The 12,150-nt window shown below is 40.4% G+C and overlaps 1 protein-coding gene across 1 annotated transcript; it reads right to left on the reverse strand.

Annotated features, from left to right (window-relative positions):
• Positions 1 to 9,743: 9,743 nt before the first annotated feature.
• On the reverse strand, positions 9,744 to 11,499 carry LOC104099277 (protein phosphatase 2C 37-like). Its single transcript, XM_009606217.4, has 3 exons — positions 10,875 to 11,499; positions 10,466 to 10,783; positions 9,744 to 10,361 (listed from the first exon to the last, which is right to left on the reverse strand). Exons 1-3 carry the CDS (start codon positions 11,364 to 11,366, stop codon positions 9,921 to 9,923), a joined length of 1,251 nt encoding a protein of 416 aa, XP_009604512.1. The 5' UTR covers positions 11,367 to 11,499; the 3' UTR covers positions 9,744 to 9,920.
• Positions 11,500 to 12,150: the final 651 nt, after the last annotated feature.

A 12,150-nucleotide genomic window follows, 5' to 3' on the forward strand; every position in this document is an offset into this window, starting at 1 on the left:
AAGACATCATTACGTCCTTTTGAATTTTACTTAGGTTTTAATATCTTTCACGACTTTCGTTGTTTTGCAGGCCGCGGTACTTCACCACGATAGCTTCCTCTAGTACCGTTTTGAGGTCAATGAGCTCGAGTTTGATCTTAAGGAGCAGGCTCGAAAGAAGGATATGTACAACTCCTCAGCGAGCAACAAGACGGGGCCATCAAGGACCTTCAGGCTGAGCTGGATAGGGCTCAGAAGTAATCTTCGACCCTGAGGCGGTAACATGCTGACCTGATCGAAAAGGTAAAGATCTTTGAAGTTAGAAACGAGGAACTAGTCGTAGTGGCTAACGACAAAACCTCGCAAGTTCAACAAAAGATCGACCAGATTGACCAACTCCGAATCGAGATGAATGAGATCAAAGCCATGGCCAATGGGTGGAAGAGCAAAATAGACCTGCTGGCTTCGGAGAAGGAAACTGCCCAGGCAAAGCTGGCATCAGTAGAGGTTTAACTTCGGATGTTGAAGGAGAAAGCTGACAAGCGGTCGCAACTGAATGAGGATCTACAAGCACAACTGAGCTTAGTTGTCGTAGAGCGGGACACCCTCGGTAGAGAGTACGAAGCAATAAAGTCCAAGTAGGACACAACCTCCACCGATGCCGAAGAAATGGTGCCCTAGTACAAGGCCGATGCTGAATATATGAGGCAGTTGTCTTGAAGGGAGTCCCTCAAAGAGATTCACGCCCGAGGCTTCGACCTGTCGGTCGAGTTTGATACAGAAATAAAGCTTGAGGCCGAGGCAAAGAAATTTTCCGAGCCTGAAGGTGCCAAAGGCTCTGAGGGTTATGTGGGAACCGAAGGCTCCGGCGGTTCTGGCGACGAGTTGGGCCCCAGTGAAGATCAGGCATGAATGCCTTAGAACGTTTTTAGTTTTTGTCTTGTGTATGTTTTTTGGTTATTTTGAGACCGTTTTTGTTGAGCCTTTGTAAATACATTCCGGAATATATAAAATTTCCCTTTCTGGTAATATCGAGTCTCTCCTTTTTTGGCATCTTTTCATAATTTCTATTCTTACAAATATCTCTAATACCTTAGCATAGAATCAAATGTAGTTATAAGAGCCAAAAATGCATAATAGTAAGGTGGGAACTTTCTTTCATTTATGTGGGTAAAGTACATGATTGAAACCGTGTAAAAGAATGTATCATGGCTAAGGTAGCCTATATGGACACGATTCACTTGATCGTTTGGCCCTTACAATAAATCCTAACCACCGAGCCTAAGCTATTCAAGTATAAAATTTCCTTCTTTCCTTGCTAAGAACCTTAACCCGAGGGTGATGGCCCCTAGTATTCGACGTCGATCTTGAGAGGGCTCGAATACTGTTAATGCGCCCATTGACTCCGATTTATGACCGACCTTCGAATCTAAGTTAGCAGGATTTACTGTTGCCTCATTAAAATTCTTACCGAAAAATCCATTTGGGACAAAACCAGTTCAAGAAAAAAAGAGTGCAACACATGCTTTTAGACATTATAGTCACATTCTCCCTTGGGCGTTGCCTGCAAGTGCTAGTACCATTCGTAATATTATAAAAAAGTAAATGAGATCATACCTTTGCAGTAGTATCACTTTAAATGCATCACGTTACACCTTTTTGGTAGTTCTGCACCGTTTCCTGCTTCGAGTTTGTACGAGCCTTTGTTAGAGATTCCGATGACTCGATATAGTCCTTCCCAATTCGGTCCCGGCTTCCTTCGTTCGGGTTTCAGGTATGCAATGTTACTTTTTTTATCACCACGTCCCCGGTTTTGAAATGTCGGAGGTTGGATCTTCGGTTATAGTATCTTTCTATCCGCTGTTTTTGGGCGGCCAACCAAACTAGGGTGGTCTCATGCCTTTCATCCAATAGTTCCAGGCTCATGCTAATGGCCTCATCGGTCGATTCTTCGGTCGCATATCGAAACTTGAGGCTCGGTTCTCCTATTTCGACTAGTATTAATGCTTCGTTACCGTAGACCAATGAAAACGGGGTGGCCCCAGTACTAGACTTCAATGTTGTATGGTATGCTCACAAGACTTCGAGTAGAATTTCCTTCTATTTCCCTTTGGCATCGGTTAACCTCTTTTTCAGCTTTTGAAGTATGATCTTGTTTGTAGATTCTGCTTGTTTATTCTCGCTAGGGTGATAGGGTGTCGATAGTATCTTTCTAATCTTGTGGTCTTCGAAAAACTTATTTACCTTAGTGTCGATAAATTGATTCCCGTTATCACACACGATCTCGGTCGGTATCTCGAACCGGCATATTATGTGGTCCCAAACAATATGAATTGAGTCGTACCAGGTGCCCACGGCAGGGGACCGACGATGTCCATTCCCCATTTCATGAACTGTCATGGGGACAAGACTGAATGGAGTAGCTCTCCGGATTGATGGATCATCGAAGAGTGTTACTGACAACCGTCGCATCTTTGTACAAAGTCCTTTGTATCTTTCTCCATGTCGATCCAGTAATAGCCGCCCCTAATTATTTTCCAAACCAAAGATTCCGCCCCTGAATGGTTCCCGTAAGTGCCTTCGTGAACTTCTCTCAAAACATTTCGGTATCTCCTGGCCCCAAGCATATGGCGAGCGATCCGTCGAATGTTCTTCTGAATAGAGTCCCTTCGGACAAGCTAAACTTGGTCGCCTTCATGCGTAAAGCTTTCGATTGTTTAGGATCTGAGGGCAACTTCCTAGTCTTCAAATAATCTATGTATTTGTTCCTCCAATCCCAAGTTAAACTTGTTGAGTTTACTTCGGCATGGCCTTCTTCCATCACTAACTTCATGAATTGTACGATTGTTCCCGGACTGAATTCATCGTCATCAACCGATGATCCCACGTTAGCTAGGGCATTGGCCTTGCTATTTTGATCTCGGGGCACATGTTGCCGGCTCCATTCCTTGAATTGATGCAGCATTACCTGCAACTTGTCTAAATACCTTCGCATTCATTCCTCTTTTACTTCGAACGTCCCATTGACTTGATTTACCACAAGGAGGGAATTGCACTTAGCTTCGACCACCTCGGCCCCAAGGCTTTTAGCCAATTCGAAACCTGCAATCATGGCCTTATACTCGGCCTCATTGTTAGTCAATTTCACAGTTCTAATAGATTGCCTAACTATGTTACCCGTAGGTGATTTTAGCACGATGCCGAGCCCGGACCCCTTTGCGTTCGAGCGGGCCGGTATCCTGAATCGGCATAAAGTCGACTACGAAGTCTGTCAAAATTTGTAATTTGATGGTGGTTTGGGGCTGCTGCTCGATATTGTACCCGCTAATTTCGATGGCCCATTTGGCCATCCGGCCCGAGAGCTCGGGTTTATGCATGATGTTCCTCAGTGTGTAAGAGGTTAGGACACATACGGGGTGGCATTGAAAGTATGGTTTTCATTTTTTGGAGGTGCTTAGCAAAGCGAGCGCCAAATTTTCCACTTGAGGATACCTTGTTTCGGCCTCGCCTAGAGTTCTACTAACATAGTAAATAAGAAATTGGGTAGCTTCCTCTTCCGGACTAAGACTCCACTTATCGCCACCTCGGATCTTGCCAAGTAAAGGTACAGTTGCTCCTTTGGAGTATGGAGCAGGGGTGGACTCAAGAGATACCATTTGAGTTCTTCCAAAGCCCGTTGACACTACGGGGTCCAAGAGAAGTTACTCTTCTTCTTTTAGTGAGAAGAACCGATGGCTTTTTTCTGAGGACCTCAATATGAACCTGCTAAGGCGGCTATACGCCTGGTTAGCCTCTGAACGGCCTTGACACTGTCCACCACGGTGATGTCTTGTATAGCTTTGATTTTATCGGGATTGATCTCGATCCCCCAGTTGGACACCATGAACCCTAGGAATTTTCTGGATCGAACCCCAAATGCGTATTTTTTCGGGTTCAGCTTCATATTGTATCTCCTCAATATGTCAAAGATTTCCTGCAAATATTTCAAATGGTCCTCTGCTCGCAGGGACTTGACTAACATGTAGTCAATATAAACCTCCATTGATTTTCCTATTTGTTCTTCGAACATCCATTTTAGTAGTAGTTGATAAGTGGCTCAGGTATTTTTTAACCCGAACGGCATTATGTTATAACAATAAGTGCCAAATTTAGTGATAAAATAAGTCTTTTCTTGATCGCCCGGGTCTATCCGGATTTGATTGTACCCGGAATAGGCATCGAAAAAGCTAAGTATCTCGTGCCCGATCGTCGCATCGATCATGCAATGGATGTTAGGCAAAGGAAAACAGTCCTTAGGGCATGCCTTGTTTAAGTCTTTGTAATCTACGCACATTTTTAATTTATTCCTTTTTTAGGCACTACCACTATGTTAGCTAACCAGTCTGGGTATTTAACTTCCCCAATAGAACCTATTTTAAGGAGTTTAGATACCTTATCTTTGATGAATTCATGTTTGACTTCGGACTGAGGCCTCTTCTTTTGTTTAACCGAGTAAAACTTCAAATCCAAACTCAACTTATGAGTGGTTATCTCCGGCGGGATCCCTGTCATAGCAAGATGGGACCAAGCAAAACAATCTATGTTAGCTATAAGGAATTCAATGAGTTTTTTCCTGAGCTCGGGAGTTAACCCCGTGCCCAGGTATACCTTCCAATCGGGCAAGTGTTCGATCAATATGACTTGTTTCATCTCCTCAACTGTTGATTTGGTGGCATCAAAATCATCAGGGGCGATGACCAACCTAGGGACTCCGTAATCATCATCCTCGCCTGCTCCCCGCTCCTTCGATTCGGTTGGGGCCGGTATTGGTGATTGCTATTTAGTTTCTTCCTTCCTAATCGACTCCGTATTTTTTGATGTCAAGAGCACAGGCACTGGGATCACCTCGTCGACTACGAACATTTATTTTGTGGTCTGCTGCTCTCCGCAAATCATCTTAATTCCTCCCAGTGTGGGGAACTTCAGTGCCTGGTGTAATGACGAGGGTACTGCCCTCTTGTTGTGAACCCAAAGCCTTCCAAATAAGGTGTTATACCTCATGTCCCCGTTGATCACGTAGAATTTTGTATCCTGAATTGTCCCGATGGTATTTACGGGCAAAGTTATTTCCCCTTTGATAGTTTCACATGCCATGTTAAATCCGTTCAGCACCTGGACCACCGACACTATTTGATCTTATAGCCCAACTGTTCTACGACCCTCGATCTAATGATGTTGGTTGAGCTGCCCAAATCAATCAACACACACTTTACTCGGGATTTGTTTATAAGTACGGATATCACTAGTGCATCATTAAGAGGTTGCACGTTGATTTCGACATCTTCATCGCTGAACGAAATGATTCCTTCCGGAATATAATCTCGGGTGCGCTTCTCTCTTGTGATCGACACTTTAGTGCCTTTTATCACCTGCCCTTGAGGGACATCGACCCCTCCAATGATCATGTTAATGACGTGTTGAGGTTCCTCTTGTTCAGTCTGTTTGTTGGCGTCCCTCTTTCTGAAGTGGTTTTTGGCTCGATCACTCGGAAATTCTCGCAGGTGTCCGTTATCAAATAACCGAGCAACTTCTTCTCTCAATTGTCGGCAGTCCTCGGTCCTGTAGCCATGAGTGCCATGATACTTACACATCAGGTTAGGATCTCTCTAGGTAGGATCAGACTGCAATGGTCGAGGCTACTTGGTCTCTTTGATGCGCCAGATGGCAGATACGATGATGGCTGCATCGACGTTGAAGTTATATTCTGATAATCTCATAGCTTCCCTTCCCACGAGCAGTCTGTCCAACCTATTTTTGCTCATCAGGCCTCGGCTATTGGTCCCTTAATTGCTTCTCCTTTTCGTTCCTTGTAGAGTTGCGCCAGACCCATTTCCCCTTTGATCTGCATTGTATAGTTGATACAAATCTCGGACCGGCCCTTGATTCATTATCGACGACTCTCTTAGGTCTGTCTTCAATTCTGATGGGTTAAACGGATCCGAAAGGGCGCCGAGCTGATTGTCCTCGACTATGATTTTTGATTGGTACCTGTTGTGGACATCAGCCCAAGTTACCGTCGGGTACTCTACCAAATTTTATTTTAACTATTGCAAAGCCAAGGAGCTTCGGGGATCAGTCCTTGAGTGAATGCCTAAACTGCCCAATCGTCCGCAACCGGAGGCAGGTCCAAACGTTCCATTTTACACCTTGACACGAACTCCCTTAGCATCTCGTTGTCCCTTTGCTTAACCTTGAAAATGTCTGATTTTCTGGTCTCGACCTTGATGTCCCCGGCATGAACTTTTACAAAAGCATCCGCTAGCATAGCAAACGAATTAATGGAGTTTATGGGCAAGTTTTGGTACCATATCATCGCTCATTTTGATAGAGTTTCCCCAAACTTCTTTAATAACACCGACTCGATTTCGTCATCTTCCAAGTCGTTACCTTTGATGGCGCATGTGTAAGAGATCACATGCTCATTTGGATCCGTGATTCTGTCATATTTTGGAATATCGGGCATACGAAACATCTTCTGGATTGGTTTTGGTGCCGCGCTTGGTGGGAAAGGCTTTTGGATAAATTTATTAGAGTTCGGGCCTTTCAATATCGGAGGCGCTTTTGGAATTTGATCAACTCAGGAATTGTATGTCTCTACCTTCTTGTCATTTGCCTCGATTTTCTTTTCACCAGATTCCACCCGTTTCGTTAATGCCTCTAGCATTTTCATCACTTCGGGGCTGATACCGAACTCAGCTTCGCCCGGCCTTTCGGTGATCTGCTCATTTCTTCGGGTGTTTTTTCGGGGCGGTTCGGACTCAACTCTGCAGAGGGCACGACTTTGGTTTTGTAGCTGCGCTATCACCGTCTTCTAAGCCTGTAGCATTTCGAAGATAAATCGTAGACTGACCCCGTCGCCTTCGCCTTTGGTTGCTCCATGAGCCGTTGGTCGGGCTCCTCCGCAAACGCTGTTTTCGGGGTCAGTAGGAAAGTTAGCATTGATGGTCACATATGAGTTAGCATCAATTGAGGCCACGACTAGACCGCGGTGGGATCAGTAGGGGCCACCTCATTGCTAGGCACCACATTATTGTTTTCGCCATGATAGCCAGATTCATCCTCAACGTTCAAGTGGGCGGATTGAGAATTTGACATTTTTAAGCTGAGCTGAAATTGAAACCTTAAAGAACAAGTGTAAAATAGAGTGTGTTATGGAGATTTGTATCAAACCACCACTATTATCCTTAGCTCACGGTGCGCGCCAAACTGTTTACCCTAAAAAATGGATAACAATTGAATTTATACGTGATTTTAAGGATATGTAAACTAATTCAATACAAGTGACCAATAACGTTAAATGAGTGAATTAAAGATAGAATAAATAATCAAATTAGTTATGATATTAGGTCCGAGCTCGGATCTGAGCTTAGGTATTGTTCTGCCCTTGATTCAAAGCCAAATACTTGTGAAAAACTATGAGCAAAAATAAGAACTTTGAATAACTTTAGAAGCATAGAAAACAAGTGTATATTTCCTTGATATGCGTGTTACAGTGTCTATTGAACAATAAACTTCCCTTTTTCATAGTAGGGGAGTTTTACCCTAAGTACAATTCTAAGAATGTTAAAAATCTTCTTTTTTGTTAATCACTGATCCGATGTCGATACGGGTCGAGATTCACGTCGTGATATCCGGTTGGGCGCGAATATCATGACCCTTCGTTAGTCGTGTACAACCGTTTGGTTATGCCTTCCGAGGTCTTGGCGCCCGAATCGGATTCGGGGAGCATTGTCTCGATGGCCCCGGTGGTAAGCTCTTCGTTCGGGCCTTAGTACGAGAGGTTCTTGGCTTCGACCCGATTCCATGTAGTTATGTCCTTGTTTCGTTTGCCCCACCGGAAAATCGGGGTGCTTACTAGCCCCGATTTTACCCGTATATACACTATTAGAGAATACATTTCTTTTTAATGAATTGTATGTGACGTGAATTTCAATTTATCGAAATTCTAATGCAAATACTGAACATCGAAACAAAAGTTGGATTTTGTTAACCCATAACCTCATGAGCCTAAATATATAATTAGTTTTTTAATTCGAATCCATATCGATTAATAAACATGAATTTCTTTGGCATGAAAAGATCTCAATAAATGAAAAAGTAATACTTCTTCTCTTTAAAATTTATGTAAATATATTTCTTTTTTAATCCGTACAAAAAAGAATAACTTAAGAAAATAATTTATTTTTATATAATAATTTATAGTCACACAAAATATACGTACTTTATTTTATATCATAAATTCAAAAAAATTCTCTTTTTAAAAAAATTTCGTGTCCACTTAAATATGTTGAAACGGTGGGAGTAAAACTCTTCCCCAATTAAATAAAGGACCACAATCATATATTTCAGGAAACAAAAGAAGAAATAAAGACTTGATTGAAAAAGTGATAATGAGCAGACAGAAGCATTACGTGGAAGGCAAATGGGATGAAGTGTACATTTCAATATTTCAGTACAACAAAAGCAGATTCGAATCGGCAAGTGGAGCCCCTGTGTCCTAATTCCTATCTATCATAGACTTTGCGGCATCCAGCTATTAAAGATTTTTACACAAATAATCAATCAAATATATTATTTTACTTTTCTAATCTATATAAATAAATTATACTCCTTCCGAACTACTTTAAATGATTTTTTAACTTTTTATTGTGATTCACTTCAGATATAATGAAGGAATTAAATTTTTCTAATTTGTCTTGAGTAAGGAGTATACGAGTAGTTCGTTATATTTTTAATGAGCAAATTAAAATTAATATGATTAATTTTATTACTAATTAATATTAATAGATAAATTTTTTAATTTATATTAAAGAACTAAAAAATAACTTAAAATGGATCGGAAGGTTCATAAAAGAAAGTATTGAAGCGACGACAAAATTATTTTTTTGACTAACAGGTCACAGACTCATAGGTTCAAATAAAGCACTTAATTGATGCTTACATTATAATAGGTTGTCCACGTGACATTATGAGGTATGACCCTTTTTCAAATTCTCCATGAATATGAAATAATTTATGTACCAAATAACCGATATTAATAAATTATATATTATTTACACGATTATACATATATAATGTATAAATTTTATATATTCATCAACTATTATTTGTCAACTTTTCTTTTAAATTTAAAGAGATTAAATAAACGACTATTAAGGTTAATTTTTCCTATTTATAATTAGCATAGCTCTAGCTAATTTCCTCATCCATGCCAAGTTGACAATTATCTATCCTATCTATACATTATATTATGGTCCCCATAAAAAAGACCCATTGTTCCCCTTATCATATTCATTTTCACGCATTACATTATGACCTTTCTTTTTTTATTCTCACCGAAAAGAAAATTATATTTTCACCTTTACAGTGGAGTTGGAAGAAATTTTAGGTAAATTTCAGTGGTATACGAATGATTGATTTTTTTTTTTTTTTGCATAAATTTTGTAACTAAAATATCCCCAAATTATATATATAAAGAAAAATACAACTTACAGAAAATATGAATCCGGTTATTGAATTTCAATCCGGCGAAAAATAAATTTAGAGTATCTGAGTGTGCATTCCACATTTCACATCAAGTTTGACACAGCTGTTCCCCAATAATTCACTTTGGTGAAAGAAAACTAGAATAGAATTTTGTATTTTCTATATTTCACATAAATTTTGAGACAGTTGGAGAAATCAGATTTATACAATTTCTATCTCCATTTTTTCTAAAATATTACTAGATCATAATAGCAGCTTTGCTCATAAATCATAGTAAATCATAACAACCCATGTTAAATCCTAACAATTTAAGTTTTCTTCTTTAAGAAAACCCTCAAGGTAAATTACTAGATACGTACAACCTTAGAAAATTGAAAATCAATAACAAAAATATACACTTAATCCTTATAATAATGTTATAAATCTTTTCTTAAATCAACCACGACAACGCTAACATTATCAGTACTGTGCCTAGCCAAGGCCAATTTAGTCAAAAGAATTGACGCATCTGAACACAACTGGTCGGAGCTTTCTCCGGCTCCGGTCACAGTGACGTCATTTTCCGGCGAACCATGCGGGGATGGTGGCTTCCTTGATTGCAAGCACATACGAGCCACACCACAAGCGGTCTCGTTCGAGACGACATCCCACAATCCATCGCTAGCTAATATCAAACACTCGTCCTCTTCGGTTCTTTCCGTTATAGTCACCTCCGGTTCCGATATAACATATGGTTTCAAGTAATTGTCACCAATTGCTCGTGACATGGCTAAAACTCCAAGAACCCTTGGTCCATCCCAATATATAACACGACCACCTGCTTCTTGTATACGATTCAATTCATCTGGTCGATCCGGCTACAATAGAAACACAGCATAGTTATAAGAGGGCGGCCCAATAAAATTAGTAGCGTAAAATCAAATTTTATAAACTTATGAGAGGTATTGAATCTATGTCTCACCTTATGATCGATGGAAAGAGGAATCGCGACGCCATTTCTGCAAAGGACAGCACGAGAATCACCGCAATTGGAGACGATGATCTTCTCAGGAGTAACCACTGCAACAACAGCAGTTGACCCAACGGCATCACACTGTGGAGTCTGAAGTTCGCACCTACAATTTGACCTCGATCCACCTAAAGCTCCACTCGAATAGTGGACAACTTCATTATCCATTTGAGAGAAGCTTTGGGTCATCACTTCTTTCCACTGGGTTTCCCCTTTCTCCACCTCGTTTTTCACTATCTCGTGCATTCTATCTTTGCATTTCATAGCCACCTATAAAAAAAAATCAAACAAGTTCAGCAAAACTACAAACAAAAGAAAAAGAGGGAATAGTTCAGATTCCAATTTGCAAAACATTTCTTACATGTGAACAGCCGTGCCCGTCGTATACACCATAGAAATGTAAACTGTTTGAATTTTCATTTTCTTCCTTGCAAAACGAAGGGTGAACTGCTACTGCATCTTCCATATCACGTCGTCTTCCACATACAGAAGTTGTACCAAACTTAGGTGGATTATTATTACCAGAAACAACCTCAGGACGCTCAATTTTAACAGACGAAACATCAGATTCCAACAGATCCAAAGGTTTAGCTTCAAATTCTTTCTCTACTACCTTCTCCGTTACACTTAACGGAGACGTCAATGAAATCGTTACACTAGTTTCCAACTTCCGTCTCTTGCTTTGATCTACAACTTTCTCCACTTTGTGGCGTTTTGTTCCGTTTTCCAACGGCGGAGCTAAACGGAACTGATGGATTTCCATACGACGTCGTCTTGCAGCTTCTGAACTTGGCTCAACTGGAGTTGTAGCTTCTGTTTCAGCTAAATTAACACCACAACACATCCCAGCCATTATATATCAAATTTACTCTTTTATTACAATTTCACGAGAAAATATTTTTTGAATAAATAATAAAGCTGACAATTAATCAATGAGAAGAGATACGAGAAATCTTTGGGGAGTAGACAGGAGAGGACCCATAAAAATGAAGCTTATAGGTACAGAGGAAAGACCAAATTATAGTGGGGCTAATTTCGGGCAGCTGCCCGTCACCGTCCAGGGCAGAGTTTGACACGTATAGTTGTTATGACGTAGGATTCTCAATTGAAGACACAGATCTTGACCGTCCATTTGTTGACAGATTAAGACCACGTGTGGATCAGATTTTATAATAAAAAGTTTACGTGGGCCAATGAGAGAGCGACAACACGATTAGCTTGCTGTTCTGACACGCATGTGGTACTTAGGACAACCACGCCGATTATTCGCCTTTCGATCAAAAATATATTTTACCTTTCTCTTTTAGGAATATGAAACGTGGCACGATCGTAGAGTACGAGATTGTATTTGCTCTACACGCCTTTTCTAGCGTTTGACAAACACCACCTTTGTAGGTAAAAGGTCAACTAAGGGCGTAAACTTAGTTCTTTAATTTGTCTCTTATTTCTTTTGGTTTTCCTCATTTTTAATAAGGAATTATAACTTAGTTCTTTAATTTGTCTCTTATTTCTTTTGGTTTTCCTCATTTTTAATAAGGAATTATAACTTAAATACGTTTAATATCACCATGTTATGTGAGTAGTTCCTCTGTTCCTTTTTACGTGCTTCTAGACTCAGAATTTTGTTAAGAATTTTA

Source organism: Nicotiana tomentosiformis, chromosome 5 (genome assembly GCF_000390325.3).
Source record: "Nicotiana tomentosiformis chromosome 5, ASM39032v3, whole genome shotgun sequence".
Taxonomy (NCBI): Eukaryota; Viridiplantae; Streptophyta; class Magnoliopsida; order Solanales; family Solanaceae; genus Nicotiana; species Nicotiana tomentosiformis.

What these genes read in the sequence shown, in the direction of transcription:
- LOC104099277 (XM_009606217.4), bottom strand. Translation starts at nt 11,366, where the DNA reads ATGGCTGGGATGTGTTGTGGTGTTAATTTAGCTGAAACAGAAGCTACA. An exon ending in ACGGGCACGGCTGTTCACAT is followed by an intron (nt 10,784 to 10,874) that starts GTAAGAAATGTT and finishes TTTTTTTTATAG; the next exon opens with GTGGCTATGAAATGCAAAGA. An exon ending in CTCTTTCCATCGATCATAAG is followed by an intron (nt 10,362 to 10,465) that starts GTGAGACATAGA and finishes TTTCTATTGTAG; the next exon opens with CCGGATCGACCAGATGAATT.